The 22,041-nt window shown below is 42.2% G+C and overlaps 1 protein-coding gene across 3 annotated transcripts in view; it reads left to right on the forward strand.

Annotated features, from left to right (window-relative positions):
• The window catches only part of elf1 (E74-like ETS transcription factor 1), a 38,781-nt gene extending 18,030 nt beyond the window's left edge, over positions 1-20,751 (forward strand). For 2 of the 3 annotated variants that reach the window (XM_008276102.1, XM_008276095.1), the window contains exons 2-10: positions 9,588-9,913; positions 10,388-10,444; positions 13,796-13,970; positions 14,675-14,779; positions 14,907-15,068; positions 15,205-15,288; positions 15,958-16,150; positions 16,341-16,703; positions 17,668-20,751. In XM_008276102.1, coding sequence (XP_008274324.1) covers positions 9,842-9,913; positions 10,388-10,444; positions 13,796-13,970; positions 14,675-14,779; positions 14,907-15,068; positions 15,205-15,288; positions 15,958-16,150; positions 16,341-16,703; positions 17,668-18,478 — 2,022 coding nt within the window. In that variant the 5' untranslated portion in view covers positions 9,588-9,841 and the 3' untranslated portion in view covers positions 18,479-20,751. The remainder of the gene's footprint in view (positions 1-9,587; positions 9,914-10,387; positions 10,445-13,795; positions 13,971-14,674; positions 14,780-14,906; positions 15,069-15,204; positions 15,289-15,957; positions 16,151-16,340; positions 16,704-17,667) is intronic. The other variant, XM_008276110.1, reaches the window with a different exon arrangement.
• Positions 20,752-22,041: the final 1,290 nt, after the last annotated feature.

The raw sequence follows: 22,041 nt of genomic DNA on the forward strand, positions 1-22,041 counted from the left end.
ATTAGCTGTTAAATAAAAGTCTTACAAACAGCTTTGCTAAAGCTGCAACTTTACATGATTCACAGTGCTTTAACCTTTACAAAAGATGAACCATTATGATGAATACGTAATAAAGGCAGTGTACCGCAGCATGACATGCTGTATGTGTGCTACAGCCAGGAAACAGTTAACTTAGCTTAGCATAGAAACTACAAATAGGGGTAACACCAAGTCTGCTTCCTTCCAGAGCTTATAAAATCCCCTATTAGCAACTCTGCAACTCAGAAATTGGCATCTTATAGTTTGTTTGTTTTTTACTTTGGATTAAACCTTGTACCTTTGAACCATGCAAGACAAGCTGTTATCCCTTTGTAGTTCTAAATGCATATTTATTTGAGTGATATCAGTCCTTTTATCTGACTCTGCAAAAAAAGTTGTAAAAAGCAGAGTTTCCATAATGTTAGAATATTCCTGGAGGGACAACTTGACCCAAAGTGTATGACATAACACAGGAACAGGAGATTATTTTGTCTCTGTGTGACTCTATTCCATCTCTAGGTGTGTTGCTTGTTACACATTACTGCATGCCTGACTGTGGGTGGACACATCAGCCCGCTTGTGTCCAGACCTGTTTGGTATGCAGCCTCCTCTGCAACAGCCGGGTCCCCTGTTCAGCCTTGGCTCAGACTCGGAGCCCTGAGATTTCTGTGCTCCATCTGAACACGTACCTAGTTGTATGCTGCAAGGCGGTGTGGAAAGTATCTTGGCAAAGTTCATACAGCATATAAGCTCCAAGTGGAATTTCTCCCTCTGTGATAATTAGCTGTTGTGTTGTGTAATGTGATGGCTGCAATCAGGGGTAAAATTGACTTGGTGGTTTTTAGTTGAAGAAAGAATTAGGGGTGTTATCCTTCCCCTTGTTTTCATTTAAGCTTAGTTCAGAGTGTACTGCTAGTGTTTTTATGGGTATGATATCTTCCTGCTGCCAGTATTCCTGTGCTGTGACATATTAGTATTGGTATGAATGTAAACACATCAGAGATGGGCGCGTGAATAAGCAGGTTTTGCAGCACTGTCCTTATAATTACTTCAGGGTTTGAATCTTTAGCTTTGGTTTTTAGGAGAGTTTGCATACAATTTTCTAATTTAGAATTTTTTTCTTTTACAAAGATGTGATTCTATGCGCTTACCTCTTGTACATGTCTAATGCTTGTGGGAGGCTTCCTTACTGTATAAAAAGGAGAGAATTTAGCTTTTCCAGTCTAGTCATGCATCAAATCGCTCCCACACAGCAGCCAAAACAACAGCAGAGTCAGGGAATCAGGATGAAACATTTCAAAAATGTCTGCAAGAAAAGAATCAGCAGGGCAGTGAGACACAACTGACACACGCATAGGCTTGTATGTTTTCTGTCCTAGCCATTCTTTTTCTTACATGGAATCCTTGTGATTTTTAAATGTTGTCATTAACCTGAGCTGAGACCTTACCTGCTTGGGAGGTTCATAATAATGAATCCATTGAACTTACAATGCACTCAATATGGAGTTGTATTTGATATGCTTTTCTATTTGCTTGAGCTGGACATGTCATGTTATTTCGTTCAGGAGTTAAGTGGACATGGTCTTAGGAGGGCTGTGATAATCAGACTAGTTCATAGAGTAGCTGATGTCCATAATGACCTCCTGCAGGACCTACAGTTTCCTGAACCTGCCAATATGTTGTGGCTACTTTGCATTGCTTTGTGAAAAGAAGTGTCCTTTCAAAAACAGGCTCAAAGGTGACCAAATACGCAAATTATATGTATAAAAAACGATGCTTAATGTTTGTGCAAATTCTCTACATGTATGACACACAGCAGCCCTGACGGAGGCCTGCATAGACCAAATTTTTAGTAGTACTGATCCACATAGCAGAAGGTGTTGTCATTTGTTAGTGGTTAGACCAATGCTATGAGATTGTCTGGACAGGCCAAGTTAAATAATTGTGAACATTAAACATTGTAGTGGATAGTAATGGGTTCTGATGGCCAGTTAGATTTTGGATTCAGCTCTGGTTGGTAAAATGCCTGGATATGCTAATCTCTAATAATAAAACATCACTTATCAAACCTGTAGTCAGTTCTTTTTTTGGCTAAGAGTAACATAGAAAACATTTAAGATGTTGGCTTCACATATTTTGCCTGTTAGCTTTCACCTGTTAACCAGTCAAACATCTCTTGTGACAGATAATATCAGCTGGACGATCCGGCTTCAGTATAATTTCAGCAGCATTGCTGCTAATGTTGCCATGGGTGGCAATTTTGAAAAGATGGCACTTTCCCCACTATGCACATTGCTAAACCAGTACTAACCCAGCATCTAGAGCCCATAATAAACCTGTAAGAGCCTTGTGAGCATCAGAGCAACACACAGCACATCAAACTGTGATGTTTTTGGGTGCAGTTGTCTTTTCTAAAACTTTGCTGCAATTTCCTGTCTTGTTTTCACAATTCAGCGGTTCTTCCTATGTGGGACATGTGGCCTGTTGCCACATAATAGCAATAGGCTGCTGGTGTTAGTTTTTTATCAAAGAATGGCTTCTACAACATTAAAACTGCTTCTCCGTGGCAAAACGTAGTTTTGTATTTATGACATGTCCGGTAAGACAGCAGGAAGATAGTCTAGAAGGAGTTTAATGACTCTTGTTTTGTTTGAGGAATTTATTGCGATTTGGCATTTGGATGGGTTTCTAAGCCTAATATTTCTTCCTATTAAGTTGAGCAGAAGTGCGCAGAATATTTTCACATTGTTAATGAATCGTCTGGGCTTCAGGGCCGCTGTTTTCAGTGCTGCAGTAGAAGTTTGTGGGGTACTCTAGTTGCACATACAGCACATTTATGTACTGATAAATTTGTCTTGCATTCTGACCTTTAAGTGATGACTGTGTGACAAGAACTGTGTAGTTTGTTCTGAGAATTTGTGTAAAACCAACTCATGGGGCCAAGTTAGGGATGTGCGTCTGGAGGTTAGTAATGCTGTCTGTTTTTGCACGCCTTGTGTCAGCACTGTGGGGGAGAAATGTCTGCAAATGGCAGGTGTGGCTTTGAGAGACCTATTGTGATCCCCATCACTGTAATTAACAACTCTGAGAGTAGCAGGCTTAAAGATGTGAGAAGATGATAGATAATCTAATGGTGTCTTATTTGCAAATCATCTTTTAATGCTGTATCATCAGCTTGCTAATTTTGCTAGTATATTGTATTTGGATTCTTATAAAAATTGATTTTCAAATTTTGGAAAGTAGTTTTAGCAGGCGAGAACACATTTTTTTTTGAGTTTACCAACCAAATCACTCTGCAATTATTTGTTAAGGGGCCAGAGTAAGTCATTATCTAAAAATATTTCACTTGTCATGTAGTCATCTTTGTTACAACGTCACTCTGGCAGAAACTATATCATTTATATAGCAAATGCTACCTGTGTGACAACACTCATATCTACCAGAGTAATAGCATGTTGTTTAAGAAGGAAGGAAGGGGAGTTTAGAACTTTCCGTTCTTACACAGAGGAAGAAATTTTCTTGTGAGTGTGGTTTAACAGACAGGAAGCAGCAGAAACCCACTGCTCAGTGATGCTGTTCCTGTGAGTGCAAAATTCACAGGTCAGTTTGTGGGTGTTTTTTTTCTACCCGGTTTTAAAACATGTTGCTACCTTTTCTGTCTGTCATTAGCTCTCTTGCGTGCCATTTACAAGAAAGCCCAGTATGCTTTACTATATTAAAATGCATGTTAAAAGAGTATGCAGGAGAGAGAACAGCATTTCATCTTTCAGAAGGAGACTCAAGCAAACTGGAATGAAAAAGTGGCCAAAAGAGAAATGGAATCTGGTCTCAGAGGATGTTTCTAAACTGTCTCTGGGGACATTGCTAAGCTTACATCCCTGATCTCAAGATCACATTATCTTACTACAGCTAATGTCTAATCTTCCATATAAAACTCAGTGTTATACCTGATATAATGTTAGTTGGCACAAACAACTGTTGTCACAGGAAGGCATGGGTCCTTCTTCCAGAGCCTGAAGCCTGAGTGGAAAAGTACAAGGTTCGCAGGAGATGAGATTAAATTCCATTCTCTTTCTGAAAGCCTGTGCTTGAGGTGACGTTTTTCTTTCAGTCTTCATTTGGCCCTGGCACGGCAGAGCCAAATGCCTCCTAGTGTAATACAGACACAGCGAGTGGTGGCTCAGACGCAGAGCTGTCTGTGTTTCTGATGCCTTGTGCTCTGCAGCTGCATGCTATTTGTCAGTGTCTATGCCTGCCTCTGTGCCCATTTCTGCCATTTTATCGCCACACGCATGGTGCGGCCTCTGGATTCCAGTGAAAGCACTCCTTTATTTAGCTCAATAAAGTTGAGTTGGAGTTTGAAACATGGTGAGACATGCCGTATTGTGAAATGCTAGGTGGTGAGTAAAACGTAGAATGTTCAGAAAATACTGCATACAAAACAATTTTTATGTTGCTGACAAAGTGTTGTAGTCCTGATGAAAGCCACCTCTGTGATTTTTTTTTTGTCTGCCATTGATGCACCCTCTTAATTGCTGTCTTCTTATTCTGTTGATTTAGCAAACACGTTTTAATTTCAGTAGTATGACCTTACTGTAATTCACAAACACTTTTCGTGCTGTCTTGAAGTCTTGTTTTTTTTTTTTTACAATCACGTTCTTGCAAAACTGTTGTGTTTGAGCAATTTTCCTTGGCACTAAATGCGCTATTGTTCCATACTGGTGGGTAGTTTAATGACGACTGGGCAAAACAAAAGAGAACTGCTGTCCAGAAAATGATGATCAGGATCCCTTGATGCCCATATGGGCTATCACAGAGCTCCAGAAATGAGCTTGAGCCTCATATCACTGAGTCATTTCCCTTACAGGAACCCAGAGGATCCTGCAAAAACAGCATGCTGACAACCATTTAATAACATGGTGGTGGTAAGCCCATACGTTTTCTGCCACCTTGCACATTGCTGTTTCACTGCACAGCTAAATTGGGAAAATTAAACCTCTTTAGGACTCGTGTACCGTAAAGATTTCTTTGGACTGGTAATGAAATGTCTCTCAACTCTGTGAGATGAACAACAAAATCCTTGTCTTTGTAACTTCTGAAAGCATTGCAAGTGTTTAGAGGGTGCTGAGAGATTCTTGATTTCTTTCAGTTTGTACACGTCATGTCTGCGCTACCTGTGTGGGAAAAAGTTTTCAAATACCAGGAATACCGCCCACTCTCTGACACTAGCGCCAGCCATCTTTAAGACCTGTGACTGTTGTGTCATAACCATCCCAGTGCACTGCTGAACAATCAGTCACCTGAGGAAACCTGTATTTTTGTAACCTGAGCTGAAAATGGCTGATAAGTAAAGTTTGCCTGGTGCTTTTCTTGCATCTCACAATGTTTGCACTCACCACATGCAGGGTGAGTCATTGCATAGTCATTCAATTGGCTTAAATTACCTCCTTTCATGGTCAACAATGAGCTCAGCTGAAGAGACTAAAGCGGGGGAAGTCGGGCCTTCTGGGAATGCTCCATTTGTTCATGAATCCTGACTCTAATTGGTTGTTATTGCGACTGGCAGTCACCATGCTGTAGGGGTGGAGTAGGCCAGTTCTTGCTTCATAGTCCTGCTCAGTCTGCTGCATGCCAGGCAGCCATATACTGAGTAACACACAGGCATAATCACTGGAGGAGAGTTGATTGATGGGAAGAATCCCATCACTGTGGTCACATGACAGGGGCTGAGATGGAGCCATCCTATCAGCTATCAATATTATCGATTCTTTGTAGCCTGCCACTGATTATTATTTTCATTACATGACATTGCAGTGAGTCATACAATTAGATAATGTGTTTTAATAATGAAGGATAATTTACGCTTGAAACAATGAAACAATAGTTGTATAGTTATAACAGACAAAACAAGCTGTTTGAATAAGTCAACTTAGTCGCTAAGGAATTGTGAAGAGGACTTTTCACATGCTGTCAAAATTTTTAGCGTATTGATTAAGGTTTGCAGATGCCCATGGAGACAGCTAGCAACTACTTGTTTCAGTCTCAACCGCCCAACTTTGCAGTTCCCCTCAGGCCTACGAGCTTTATAGTGCCTTTCAGCTCATTGTTTTGGTTTTATGATGCACAGTTTGACTGTAATGTTCCAGTCTCACTGCTCACATCAATGTTATTTCTAGGTGTAGCTGTTCTCAGCAAAACAAAATCTGCCCAACACAAGCAACAGACAGACCAAGGTAGTAACTAGCTGGTGAGCACAGTGCTAAAAACATAGATGTTTCCCCCAGGAGTTGGCAAAGACCAAAATATATCTCCAAATGAAGGGCAGTTTTGTTCTGTGTCTGATGGATATAAATAGACATCTGCCTGCTAATAATAATAATACTATAACAACATCATTAGCTGATACATTACTGCTTGTTTTTCTCAAGGGGCCAATAAATAAGATATTGCTGATTTTAATTGTTCATTAAGGTATTCATATCATTCTATTTATTAGTTATCTAATTGTTTCAGAACATGCTCTTTAATAGCATGCTAAGTTTTTTTTTTTATTTATTTATTTTTTCACAGCAGATGAGCCAGAATTACACAGGGAGCTAGGTAGAAAATGACATGCAGACTCATGTGTTTGGTTGTATTCAAACCCAGAACTCTACAGTGAAGAGTTTCATGCTGTAGACCTCACCAGGATGCCCCACCTGGTAACCACACGAAAATACGCAAGTCTGTCAAAAGCAGGCCCCACCCAGAACGACTTACAGGCAGTCTATTTGCTCTGTGGACTATTATGCATTGACTAACATCCCAGTAAAATCCCTCCCTTCACTGTTCTCCTCCTCTTCTCCTCTTCATGACGTAGTAAGTGCAGTTACAACCCTGCCCCTGTGCTGGGACAAGGCAGCTGTTGTCGTGTGCTCGGGGATAATGTGCAGGCTGCGTCTGACTAATGGCTGGCTCTCTTGTATCCCTGTCTGCTGTTAGCACCATGCCAACTGGGCCATCCAGATCAATGAAGCACTGACAGGAGGGATATAGAAAATACACACGTGCAACCTCTGACACAGTCTGATACATTGTAGAAGGAATACAGAAGACAACACACAAATACTAGCAAGTCAGAGATGCAAACATAAAACGTGTCTGAATGGCAGAAATACTGTTTACTTTCTTCTTGACTCCTGCTCGAAAACACTCAGTTTCTTGTCATCTCATTACCAGTTAGTGACCGGATTCTACAAACTTCATCAGTTAACTGAAATCTTGTGGCTGAAAGCTGAAATGTTCATCTGAACCACTTTAGAAATTTCCAATAATCAAACAAAAACTTAACTCCAAAAGGAGAACCAAGATTTTCTGTTGCGGTGAACATCTGCTGGCTTAGCAGTATGTGCCTTCTCAGATCTAGGATGAGGCAGCGAGGCTGGACATGGCAATTTCAGAGTGATCCAATATGATACACACCGATGAACATTTCGTCTGGCTTCACAGAGAACAGATCAAGGCATCTGCTGTAAATGCACATGTGTTCCATTCAAAATTGCATATTCTGAAAAAGCCATTTAGCAAGCAGACACATGTCCACCCACTTTTGTTTTCTTTGTTTTGTCTTTTGCTTTTGTTTTTCGTTTACATGAATTATACATTTACCTTGATTTGGAAACCACATACAATATATTCCAGCTTTTCAGCTTGAGTCTAATAATGCATAGTACTCAGGACAAACATGCCAAGAAGATCAGGACACTGAGCTCCAGACAGATGGCAGCAGCGTCCAGCTCTGGCAGAGGTGGGCATGGACACTGCCCAGCAGAGACAGCAAGAGGGATTGACTGAAGTGAAACACTAGCCTTCAGATTTAGTTTCTTTGTCTCTCTTCTGTCTCCTATAGCGATGCTTTCCAGACAACGGCCACGTGGCACTAGTCTGTCTGGATTCTTAGCAAAAAGATAAACCAAATCAAAAAATGTATTCATCCCCCATGGCCCCACAAGCTTCAGACATCCTTCTCTATCACCTCCTCTTGCGTTAACACCCCCTTCAAAATACAATTGGGCCTGGTATGCAACTTCGTCAGTCACCCAGGCATTTCAAAACAAATAAGCTCCACCCTGCAGCAGCGGGAAAAGCAGGGATAGTGAGGTCTGCAGTGGGGGTGGGGGGTGGGTACCAAACATCACAAACTGACTTATATACTCCTGCCAACTCTTTGGTCTCTGGGAAAGAGGATGGTGGGGGTGTGTGGCCTCTGGGTCTTCTTATCCGTTTATTCTTCAACCCAACATCAACCCCTCCCATCCTTCATCCCTGAAACCTGCCTCTGGGTATCGGGTTGTTGGGACACACCTCAACACACACACACACACACGCACACACAAACAAGTACACGACCACTAGTGTCCCTCCCCCTTCGCCTGTGATCACAGTAACTCCCTGAGGATGAGCACAGAGGGGCTTCCAGAGCATCACCAGAGAGTGATCCTTCGCCTGTGTGTGTGTTTGTGTGAAAAGGGAGGACTTAGTCAGACTGTCTCCACCCCAGCAGCCTCTCATGTGATCATAATATCAGCCCCTTGAGCCTTATGATTTAGGGTGGTGTGCTGAGGGGTGTCTCACATTCAGAGATAGTTATGAAAAGAGAGGCGTCAGTGATTAAATCAGAACAAACTGTACACTTAGATCCTCTAAACCGTCCGCTGACATATTGCTGCAACAGTGAATCGATTAGTTTGATGGAAAGGAATGAATTTAAGTTGCAACTATTGTGATAATTACAATAAAAACACAAAGGCCAAAAAGTTTGTTTCCTGTTTTTCGAATGTGATGATTTGCTACTTTTCTGGCTCTTACATAACAGTGAATTTAACATTTTGAATTGTTCATCTGACTTATTGAGCTATTTGAAGATGCCAACCTAAACACTAGAATATTGTGATTGTCAAATTAATCATTTTTACCAAATGATTAATCAGTTAATTGAGAAAATTGTCAACAGATTAATAGACGAATAAACCAAATTTTAGTTGCTGCTTTAGATTTTTTAGAAGATAGTTTTGTTATTAGATGTGAGGCATACACGATTTCCATTTTTAAGCCTGAATTAGACAGGTGAATGAACTTTCTAAATATTTCAATGTCATGTTATATTTGTATTAAGATTGGCATGTTGAGTAAAAGTAACTGTCCAGGACAAAAATAACTGTCAAATGCTGGCAAGAAGGCAATTGCATTGCTAGTAAATTTTAAGCCTGGTCCAAGCAACTTTCTGGTGACTTGTTATTTTGTGTTTGTCACACAAACAGCCTGGAATCAGTCCGTGGTGTAATTTCTCACTGAAAGTTGTGGCTTTTCAGCACCAAACATCAAATCTACAGATAACCCATATTACTTTGTCCTGCCTGAAACTGCGTAGTTCTTTCTAGGTTTTACACAGCCTAGTTAGGCCTGATAAACACCAAGGGTTTCTACTAGGACTGTCTCTGCTTGTAGCTGCCTCTTGTCTCTCAGTGAAATTAAAGCGATCTAATATGTCTGCTGACCTTAGCCCCTATCTGTCTCTCTCTCTCTGCCAGGTGTAGATGCTCCAGGCGCAGCGGGGCCCAGCCTCTGTGTCAGAGAGGGACGAGGCTGCTCCCACCTGGGCCACAGCGATCCTCTGAAACTCGGCTCGTGGTCTCTCTCACTCTGTCGGAGGACTAACTGCCCAGATTAGAAAACAGGACGACAGGGAAGCCATTTTGTGAAGTGAAGCTGAGTCTGTGTACCGAAGGAGCTGGAGTAGTCGTAACTGGGATATTTTAGTCTCTGCCCTCTGAACTCCACTGCCATGACGACAGCAGTGCAGCCCAGCGAACTGGTGTTTGAATTCGCCAGCAACGGGATGGACGAAATCAATCAGGTACCCTTCACACTGGAGAAACCACATTCTAAACTTTCTCGAGGCAAATATTTGTTGCTTTTATGCATAACCGGGTTTCTAGTCAGCACTTTCCATTATTTGATCAAAAGGCCTTTGGACCAGTGTTTGATCATTGGTTTTCTTCAACGCAACGTACTGTATGCCATCATGGTGATAAATGTAATACTTTTCAAAACAAACAAAACTTGTATAAACAGCATGGCCACTGGATTAGCCTGTGATCTTTAACTCTGACAATATGTTGGGGAATGAGAAAGGTGGGGAGGAGGATGGAGCGAAGAGCAGTGTGGGCTGCTGGGAGCCCAGAAATGGAAAGACTGAAAAACCTGCAGCTAGGTTAGGATGCGTGGGAGGGAGTGGGTGGGGCCTGGACGTGACTGTGTTTATGGCACAAAGGTTACGTGTGCATACGATGTGAACCTGTGCCTGTGTGTCTTTTCATTGCCTGGTCAGGTGTGCAGTTATCTTATCCCCACACCCGGGTCTGAATCCTGTGGAGCAGGCTTGATTGTAAGTTTAGATGTATGTGTGTTTATGTGTACTGGTATCTGTTTGTGTGTATCTAGAGTGACAAGTTGTCACTGGATCCCTGAATAGCACCAGATCAGGCCTAACCTGATGGACCAGTTACAAAGCTGCTTGGAAGGGATGGGATAATTCCACTAAAAGGTCTTGCATTGTTCCACTGCTACAGTTTTGTTCCTTGCTGCACCCACTGAGCCTGTTATGCAGGCAGTTTGCCCCTATTTACCAAGTCACGGAAATACCCCCAAAAAGAACAACACATTACTGCAGTGGCCATTTGGTTTCTGCTGCCTGTTTAAAGGTTTATTCTGGCCACAATAAAACAGTTGGAGCTGGGTGAAATCATAGAGTAGGCTCTGTAATGATTAGCCTTGCTATATTGGTTTTTAGGTCAATAAGTAGCTCCTGAAGGTGTATCACGTAATGATGCCAGGATGATACTGAGCTTTGTGATTTTCAACACCATTAAGCGCTGATTCAACTGCGGGTATCCATTCAAACTTGTTTTCTTAATTCGAAATAGAAATTAAAGTTTCAGAATTTTCTCCAACAAAGGCATTTGCCGTTTAGGTAAACAACCCACTTTTAAATGTGATGGTATCTATTATGTTACTGGCAGCTGCACTTTCTATCGTGATGAGGATATTGAAAGTGTAGACAGTTGGACTCCATTGTGGCTGGGCAGGTAAAGCAGAAGAGAGTGGGGTGTGGGGGAACAGCCAGCACAGATGCTGTTGCTTTCAAAGGCAGAATAGGGAACTCAGAAATGCAAATCAGGATGATTTTTATCGCTCCTGTTTCCCTACTAGAAACACTATTCATGTCACCAAAGAGGAAGAAACAGCTGAAATGCTTAAAATGTTAAATACAATTTGCGTTGCGTGTTGGGTGTCCATTTTTATACTTTTAATTAACAGTGTTTCTCTTTGATAGTTCCCTTTGTGTGTATTGCAACATGCTTGTCAAATTGTCAAATCACCACGTGGTTTACATGACAATGCAAGACTGGTCTGAAGTGTTCCCAGCAAAAACAAAATCCATTTAACATCAAAACAACAGCAGAGACGGCAGCTTCACATGTCTCGTGCTCCGTCAGCACACTGTGTGGGATTCAGGCTTTCTGCATTTGACGGGAGGGGGTGGAGAGTGCTGCTGCTTCAGGAGCTCAACAGACCAATAGTCAAAATGCCTTTGTCTACTGCCACACACACTTGACGCTCACTCAAGGACAGCAAACATCATTTAAGTCCAACTGAGGAAACGTGGTAGCCTCACTGTCTAGCTATCTGATAATATGTCTACCAAAGACTCTGATTAATGGGAAACATTCCGTTTATGTCAGTGAGGCTCTGATAGTGTCTGTAGTCAAAGCAAAACTCAGGGTTTTTATTAGCCCCAGGATGCCTTGTGTTTTTGCTGCTGAGATGACACAAGCTGTATGTTGTTGATCAGTGAAGTTATGATAGATGTCATGTGAAGCCATGTGGACTCACCCACGTCACCCACATCTTATACACTCAGTGTATAAACTTACTACTAAACAGTCCTGGGTAATGACGGCCGGTGCTGCTTAGGAGTCCTAACCATTCGACACCGTGTCCAAATAATGAACCGGTCTGTTAGTTTCCTGGTTAAAGTGTAGCTGAAATGGGTATGTAGCCATGCACTCGAATGTCCCCTCTTCCCACCCCCCAGCCCAAGGCCTGGACACCTGGTATGCCCCAGAGGTCCAAACCAACAATGGACACTTGTGTAAAGAGACAGATAAGCCTTTATTCATGTTCCTCCTGCTGCACCTTTTTGTCGATCATGTTCCCCTTTAATCAGGTCATCACTGTAAGAATGTGATTTTAATTGATTGTTTCAGATTTAAACAAATCACAGCATAGTACTCACGTGTATATTTGAAGAGGAAACAGATGCCAGTTCAGATTTTCTTTCTTGTTATCTGCTTTTTGTGGATTCTGTATGTGAAAATTTTGTAAGACATCTCTGTCACCCCGAGTCCATTCAACAGGCAGCAGGGCGCTTAAATAAGCGTTGACAGGATATTTAGCTTTGATTTGGAACATATTCAAGCTCATTTTTTAGTAATCTCTGTGCTTCAGAAAAGACTTTAACAAAATTGAATTTATCGCCTGTGTGCTTGGTGGGAGGAACAGTACTGTTAACATAAATATCTCCTCAAAAATGTCTGTATTTGTCTCAGTGAGGTTTAGATACTGACATTTAGAAACCATTCCTGAAATAGCCAAAGCAGATGCACTAGCTGTTTGGCACCAACATGGGAAAAGAACTGATTTCAGTGCGTTTTTGAAGTGTAGTCTGCTGCCATCTGCTGGTGGTCAGCTGACTGCTACATGTGTAGGATCACAATACCTAAGGAGAATTTTTCATTTGCAAAAAATGACAAAAAACCTCCCAAAAAACAAACTGTGATTACATGAAAATTGTAATTTAATTTGTTGATTTCTAGATCAGAGCTGCCTCTGCCTCTCATGTTGTATGTTTTTGGTACTCTTGAAATACAGCTGCCAGATTCAGAGGACCATACGACTCACTTATTCAAAGGACTGAATTAGTCCCCATGTCCCTCCCACTGACACGAACCAGCCGCCCAGTGAGCACTCTTGACACGGGCTGTGTTTGAGGAGCTCTCAAGTATGTTGGGCTTCTCAGTTGCTGCTCGATGGTTTGGCCCATGCTCTGGTTATTCCCTCTGTCCCCTCGCTCCTTCCTGCATCAGTCTGCACCATGCCTGAAATGAGATGGCAAGGTTAGAATTCCCCAAACACGTTTAGGACATGATGAAGGGGGTGCTTGCCTGCAATTCATGACTGATCTATTAACATTCATTTGGGCTTATATAATTTCTGAGCACAAGATTAACTTCTCAGGAGAAGTAGGCCAGATCAAACAGCTGGCTCCTGTCTTCTTCAGCACATCCCTGTGGACTGCTGCAACACCACAGAAATGAGCTCTCTTCCATGCTATGTGCCTCCACATTAGCTAAAATTGAGTATGAATCTACACTATTTTACAAGGCAATAAAAATAAAAGACCAAATTGGGTTATACCATTAATCTGGTGTCATCTGGGGTTTTTATATCGCATTTATGATGTGTGGTGGAGGAATTAATGACATTTTTATTGCATACACACACATGTATGAGCACAGACCATCAATCCCTCCCCTCCCAGTGATATCTCAAGTGTTACAACATCTCATACCTTTCTCTCTCTCTCTCTCTCTCTCTCTCTCTCTCTCTCTCTCTCTCTCTCTCTCTCTCTCTGTATGTGTGTGTGTGTATGTGTATGTGTCCTCTCTCTGTTCAGCTGGACGACCCGTCAGTATTCCCAGCGGTTATTGTTGAGCAGGTGCCGGCCGCAGATCTGTTGCAGGTCTACTCGGGCCTAGAGTCAGATGAGGTGACTAACGGCATCATGGTGGATACCACTCTCCATGTGGTGGAGGAGCCATCCATCTTGGTGGGAGGAGTAGACCTCTCAGGTAAATATCGTTTACCTTTTGGGTGTGTATGTAACACGCTGAGCTTAAATTGGGTTTACAAACATCTGGTAGACCATACAAAGCAAAAAAATTGCAATTTAATTTCTGCATGGATTTACAACAGAGACAATGTTCAGTTGGTACACTTCCAATTAATTGATTACAATTATTCAAAAGCATAACCTGGAGAGTCAGTGAGCAGTAAGTTACCTGAATATGCAAAACATGCACTCTGACAATTCAGCATGCATGAAGGATGGCTTTTCCAATCATAAATATATGAGGAATGAATAAATAATTGCCTTTAAATGGAATTTTTCCTTGAATTCCCATTTTCCTCAAAATGAAAAAAACTAATTTATGATATTATTCTTTCTAGGAAGCCTCTTGAAAATATTAGAAAAATATGGACTTATCGAATTATGATGCTGAAGATCCCTATTTCCCATTTGTCTTTTTTTTCTTCTTTCATCTCCAGTTGCAAAACAAGTCTTGGTTGTGCAAACCTACCTTGGCACAAGTGGAACTGATCACAATGTTTCTTTTAAACTCAATTAAAGCCAGTGGACATAAAAATGAGCTTTGTTGTCATGCGAGCAATTCAACCTTATTTGATAAAGACCCAGACATACTGAGATACCACATGCAAAGTATTTACCCACAAGCATTTCATATTGATGAATTTGTTGTCATTTGGTGGACAGAAACAACAGTCCCAGGTGCACAGGACAGCATGGAGACGAACGAAGCTGCAGCGGCTCTTCTGAACATGGAGTCTCCAAACAACATTTTGGATGAGAAACGCATGAGTAAGTAAATTTTCCTATTTGTTGTGACAAATAATTACTATAAATAATTATTTTCATCCAACACCAGTCATATTTGGAGCATAAGAGACATGCATCTTACATTTCGGTCTCTCTTGTTTACGTCAAGTTCACACCTATGGCACTCTGCTGGAGTCAGACCTGACATACGCCCCACTGAGGCCTGACCAGATGGACGGTGTTGCCCTTGATATGTCCCTGGATGAGGACACTTCATCTATGGATGAGATTCCCCAAAAATGTCCCCTCAAAACTCAGAAAAAAACCAAAGGTAACACTGTTTTCCTTTTTCTCCTTGCTATACCACAGAAATATTCTCTTAGTAAAAATTCAGTGTTGTAGGTAATTAGATGGTTTCACTGTGGCCTTCCACCTCATAACACACTACCCCTCAATTTGAATCATAGTGCGAAAGCCGCGGGCGGTGCGTCCCTGCTCTCCTATCACCACCCCTAACCTGCCACTCAGGAAGAAGAGCAAAGAGGGCAAAGGTAAGCTTCACTAACTAGTCCACTTTTCTGTAATGAGCCAATAAAAATCAAGGTCTCTCCTCCTCTTGTGTATGCTCTGTTTCCTCCTGTGGAGTGTGCAAACAACAGTCCTCAACCCCTGCAGTCCAGTGGGGTTGAATCTGGGCGAGTTAATGGATGAGGGGATCTCAGAGTGCTGTGTTTCACAGGGAAACAGAAGTGATTGCAGGCTGGAGGGCACATTGATGCTCTACTGATAGAAGCAGACTAGTGCTGCTCGATGTGGACCCTCATTGCACCATACAGTGTGACACAAAGAGTAGGGGGCTGGGGACGGCAGGTTCAGCTGCACACATATACATCACTCTGTCATTGTGTCTGGGATTCAAGTGACTACTGGGAGCGTTGCTGTTTTTAACCACTTCTGGCCAGAACATCTCACAAATTAGAATAATCTACTTGCAGGCTTGGTATAATTAATTTCTGTCCAAGGCACACATGCATTCACACAACTGACACAACAATGGCTGTAAGAAAAGCAGTTTCTGCTGTAACCCCATGGCTCCCATATATAAACTAAATTGCTAAATGAATTATAGATGTCTATAGCACAGCTCAAAGGCTTCACCATGAATGTCTGATGTACCTGAATGTTAATAACATGGCTTAAATTATTTTGCAAATTTGCAGGCAACACCATCTACCTGTGGGAATTCCTTCTGGCTTTGCTGCAGGATAAAAACACCTGTCCCAAATACATCAAGTGGACACAGCGGGAGAAAGGCATCTTTAAGCTGGTGGACTCGAAGGCTGTTTCAAAGCTGTGGGGCAAACACAAGAACAAGCCTGACATGAACTATGAGACCATGGGAAGAGCTCTCCGGTAAGAATAACACTTTAATGAGCCTCAGTTTACAAAGTGTTCCATTTAGCTCTTAACCCTAAGGACATGATTCCACAAATATGTTCATAACAGTGGATTGCCAGTTAAAAGTTCAATGAGCCTTGTAAAATTTGAGTATTGATAATATCTATAATGTACTAAACAGCTCCTTATCTACTTTCTCCTGTAGATACTACTATCAGAGAGGCATCCTAGCTAAAGTGGAGGGGCAGCGGCTGGTATATCAATTTAAGGAGATGCCGACTGATCTAGTGGTGATTGAGGATGAAGATACAGGCTCTGATGCCAACACCGGCTACGGGAACCAGAGATCTACCAATGGGCGGTCTGTGGTCCGTGGAGGGTCCAAAGGGCATGGAAGGGCTCATGGTCACCACCACCACGTCTCAGTAAAACAGATGAAGAAAGAGCCTAATGATGAATATCTGTACCAGGAAGCTAACGGTGGACAGGCTGAGCAGCTTCTTCAGTCTGTTCATATGCTGCAAAGTAACCATGGGTCGGGTGTCCACGATACAGCACAAGCTATGAGGTAGGAGACTGGCAAGAGAAACACACGCATTCTTTGAATTGCACAGTTTTTACTCAAGTTTTCCACATTGTGAAGAATGCCAGAAGTCCTTTGAGAGGAGCCATTGACTAAATGTGGCCACAGTGGGTGCTAGAAAATATCCTTCCCTGATGATGTTTCAAACACGAGCAAGAAGAATAAATTGGTTGTGGTGATTTATCTATCTGTGCAAATGTCGGCAGATATGTAACACAAAATTTCAGCACAGAAAGGTCAACGATATGTTGGGTATAATTTATGGACAGTGTCCCTAATATATAGTTTATTTCCCAGAAAGACACCTTCCAATTCTAAAATGTACATATCTTTTGAGGATACTTTCTTGCCAAGCGCTAAATGAGAAGATTGATGTAATTCTTATGTTTGTGTGATAAATTTGTGTGTAAATCTAGCTGTCGGTTAGCTGGTCAAATCCCGTTTTTTTTACACTTCGTTTTTTCTTTGGATTAAACAAATCACATATAATGTGTTGGTGTGTTATTAGTGAGATTTAGGCGTGCAGGTTGGCTGCTGATTTTTTTTTAAGTTGATGTCAGGAAATCATTCTATCGTATTTGTTTTTTATGGGCTGCATTTTTTGTTGTTACACAGGTTTGCTTGGCATTTTATTGTACTGAGTCCCCTGCCTATTTTAGCAGTTTACTATCAATCATCCGACATTTTCTGGGTTGTTAAACATTGTCTGCAGTTAGAAATTGAAGAGAATAATAATTTCTGAAGTACAGCTGTCAGTGCCGTTTGTTATATTAATAAGGACATTAGTTCTGCTATTTAGGATCGTAGCTGTATGCTGGGTAACCCTCTCAGTAGGGGGCCATTAAAAATAATTGTCTATATTTTCAAAGACTGAATGTTCAGTTACAACAGCTCAGTCAAAGAAGGTGAAAAAACTCAAGTACATATTCAGTTCATTTTGTCTTTTCAGGACCATCAGCGCTCCTGCATCAGTTCCTATGGTCCTGACATCTTCCAGCTCTCTTCAGTCTGTTCCCCTCACCACTGTTCTGGCCAACGGGGACTCCAGCCACTCCTCCCCTCCTCGGGTTATTCTCCACACCATGCCCTCCACGACAGCAGGTGGCAAAGATGTGCTCACCATCCAGACAGCGTCTCTAGCAGGTGGGGCCAACAGCCTGCAGGACGGCCTCCCTCAGCAACTCCTGGTCACCAGTCTGGGTTCCTGTGCCATTTCCACCGCCTCCTCCTCCTGCACTTCCCCTCCAGGAGTCATTAGTTCCACTGCTTCCAACCTCAATAGTCTTCCCCGCCTCGTTACCATCAACACCACCTGTGGGCAGACCATGGTGGCACAGCAGCCCGGCACTGTAATTGCCACTGTGCTCAAATCCAGCGACCTTTCTGGGCTGCAGGTCAAAGAGGAGATGCTGGACCCCAGCTACTTTCAGTCGATGGTGAACGGTGATCCATCACTGGCGGCACATACATTTGAGAAGGAAGAGATGGAGGCAGGGGAGGCGGAGCTGCAGTATAGGACTGTGATCATTGATACCAGTCAAAGCCAGGGCCAAGAGGCTGCAAGTGAAACTATAATTAATGGACATTCCTCCCAGAGCAGCAGCCCCAGTGAGGGTCTGACCCCTGTGGAGGAGCTGGAAGTGCGAGGGGAGATGTCCCTGCAGCCTGAGCAGGGAATCAAAGGCCTGCAGGAGCTGCCCCTGTCTGTCCAGCTGCCTGCAAACTTTATCCAGATAAAGACAGAGCCTGCAGAGGCTTAGAGCTGCAGGACTTTTCCACACAAGCTGAACCAAAAACAACAATTGAATCCATTTGACCACAGACTTAATACATTCTTTTCCTACCACAGTGATCTGAGCGAAGATCAGAAGTGAGGGATCATGCCGAGTGTTGCTCTTAAAGGTTGGTCAGTTCAGCCTCAGGATTTATTGTTTACTCACATATTTTGTGACCATGTGCCTAATTTTAAAAATCAAGGGAGTGTTTAGTTTTTTTTTAAAAAGTCATTTTTCTGATTTGGGATTATCCTCTGTAGACATAAACCCTGACACACACAGATACAGACACAAATACACACACAAAATGCCTTCCCCTTTAGGAGAGCAGCCATTGGATGAACCAGGGATCCCTGTGTACCAAATGTGCCAGTTAGTCATTTTAGCTTACATCTCATTGGACTAATATGTTTAAAGAAGAGAATGAATGAAACCAAAACCGGGGACTGAATGCCAAACGGTGCTGAGAAGTCTGAGAATGTGCACAGTGTGAGTGTTTCCTTTAAACCACATGTAAGTTTGTATTTCTGTGGAACAGGGATAGATGTTGTGTCATGGTGTCCAATCTGCTAAAAAAAAAACAACAAAAAAACAAAACAACCCACAAGCTTAATTGAAGAGTGCCTTACCGGAAGTTCAAAGAGCTCAAGACTCTCTTTGTTGGAAGTATCTGCGAAAAAGATGAAAAATGGACTGAATGACTTTTCAGACTTTCAGACTTTCAAGAACTTATTACTCATTTATTTTCATATACACAACATAGGTATGCATTCATTCTCTATTACCCCTGGCCTTAAAACACTGTGTTACTATGGAAATGGGCATTTTCTGTCCACCAAGGACAGTGTAACATCAAAACTGTTTGTATAGCGCTGCAGACCGGAGGCACGGAAAGATAGGGAGGCACAAATGGAGAAAGAATACGCAGGATAAAACTGATTTTATCAGCCTCTGCCTCGGAGGCGTCAAGGTTTAAATCCTGTTTATATAAAATGGAATATATATATGAATCTATCTATATATATATAAATATATACATATAATATACAATTGAGATTCAATTTTAAGGCCACAGCGAATTTATTTATTTTGTGAATTACGAAATTCTGTATAAAAAGGCACATTTGTTTTCTATTTACATGTGTAAACCTGAGGGAAAATACAAAGAATATGAACGTTAATACCAGGAAGCTTATTCGGTAATTTTTTGTAAGACCGACATTTTTCATTTGTATAGCATTCCATATAATCAGCTTTGGTATTTTCTTGAGTTTTGGACTCGAGTGCTCAGTGCAGCATCATTATTCCACTGGTATATTCTTTTATTGTGGATATCCTCCGTTGTGTGTCCGATTTTAAACATGTACTGAATGTGCTTTTTATTCCTTCTTTTCAGTGGACATACCTCTTTACCTTTTTCAACAGTCAAGCAGTCGAGGCTGTGCATTCAAAAATATCATGTTGTGTGTATTGCATAAAATATCAGATGTACCAATCAATATGTCTTTAAGTCAAATCAAGTTTCTTCAGTTGTTTGGTACAAAGAGGTACCAGTGCTGTTTGTAAAACTGTGCTCCTTTCCTTTCTTCTCCTCTCTCGCCTCATCTCCTCCTGTCTTGTCTTCCCTCCCCACCTCCTCCTCTTCTCCTGCTCTCGGGTCAGTCAAGTCTGTGCCTTCTTTATTTGCTGTCCCACTTTGTTAAGAACCTCTCAGGCCAGCCATCCGATTGGCCCCTCGGTCCTGCTGGGGATGAAGCCATATTGATCCTGAGTGGTATCACGGCTAAATTGGTTGTATTTTCCAGCCGGACTGTAGCTGCAGAGTGAGGACATTCAGACACACTGACCTCCATCTGCACCGGCACCTAAGGACAGGAGTTAAACGCTACTTTACAACCCCGCATCAGCCAAAGGGCTCTGGGTCTGCTAAGACACTCTGAATGTATACCTATTTTTTTAAGTACATGCTTTTGCAAGTTTTTGACAATCAATAATTACACTGGGTTACATTTGCATAAAAAAGTCTGTCAGTCTGTCAGTGGGGAGTTGCTGCTTATTTTTGCTTTGTATATACTCCAGTATCCAGCCTGCTTTTTCCGTAAAGCACTGTTGTCTGTGAAATGTTGAGGTATGTCCATTGCTTATGTTTTGTTGCTTCTTTTGTCTTGGGTTGTCAACGGCTTCCTTTATGCTGAATATAGAATAGATTTTTAAGAAAAAGCCAATATGCTAATTAAAACAAAATCTTCTCTGCTGACTATCCTCTTTATTTTATTTGTTGTTTTGTTGGAGGCAAAGTGGTTTTGGAAATCGTGTGAGGCACAGATAAAATGTCACACAAGACATTTTTGAAAAATTAAATAGAAAACCAAATTAAACTTGGAAACAAATAGCTCGCGAGGGGTTACTAAGTCTATTAATTTCTACTGTCGAGATAATGAAACTATTTTTGCCTTGAAAACTCAAAGTTGCGTTGTGGGGCTATTGCAGCTTTGGGCAACATTTGATCACATGGCATTTGAAGAGAGAAAAAGCTACTGTAGGAAACTGGATTGGAGCCATTAGTAGGCCAGAGACTGATTGGACTGTACTTAACAGCACTGCTTCTCCAGTTGCTGTGGGTGGATGAATACATTAGCATGTGACGTGCCCAGAGCTGAAGACAGGCGAGTCTGCCACCACAGCTTGCATAGTGAAGAGTGTGCGCGGCTGCGGTTGGTGAGAGAAAGGGTTACGCTGACTGGATTGATTCTTTTACAGCATGTGTTATGTTGATGTGTTTATGTGTGTGAGGATGGGGAGTGTGTGTGTGTGTGTGTGTGTGTTGGGGGTTGGGAAACGGGGGGTGGTGTTGAGGAAGCTGTCTGGCAGCAGGGTTTGCCTACTGTGCCTTGCTCTGTCTACACCCACATGCGCAGCTGTGTACCACACAATCCAGTCTTGCCATAGGGTTAACACACAAACACACACAGAAAAACAAGGCCAGAGGTTCAGCCACAGCCACAGCCACCACTACAACCTCCTTCAGTCCAGCGAAAAATCTTCCAGAGCCTTTTGCGAATTAGGAAATTGTTTGAAAGGAGAATGAAATCATTGCACCGGCACCGCATTCAGCAACAAGCAACCCTCCGGTACATCCAAACAGACACTTTGATTTTTTGCTGAGCGGTTCATCGATCACCTGTCATATGGTAAGCGGACGTTCTTATGGATTAGCAAAATAATAAAAGGCTACTAGCAGCCATTACGTCTGTGCTATTCCTTTGGTTAGTGAATCAGAGACCCTGAAGATGGAGCGAGAGCTGGGTCCTGGGAGAGGAGTACTATTTCTGTGTCGCCTGCAGCCACTGACACAGCGCTAGTGTTTACTGCTGTGCCATGCTGCCTCTCACAGTGGGAGCAGTTGAAGGATGACGGCTGACATTATTGCGCCTCCAGCCTGTAGCAGGAACAGTACAGGGAGAGCTTATTTAACCATCAGGTCACCAGACTGACTGCAACATTACACAGAAAAGGTGTTGATGACTGCAGCCTCATGGCCACCGCAC

Source organism: Stegastes partitus, unplaced genomic scaffold, assembly GCF_000690725.1.
Source record: "Stegastes partitus isolate 25-593 unplaced genomic scaffold, Stegastes_partitus-1.0.2 Scaffold2, whole genome shotgun sequence".
In the NCBI taxonomy this organism is placed as follows: Eukaryota; Metazoa; Chordata; class Actinopteri; family Pomacentridae; genus Stegastes; species Stegastes partitus.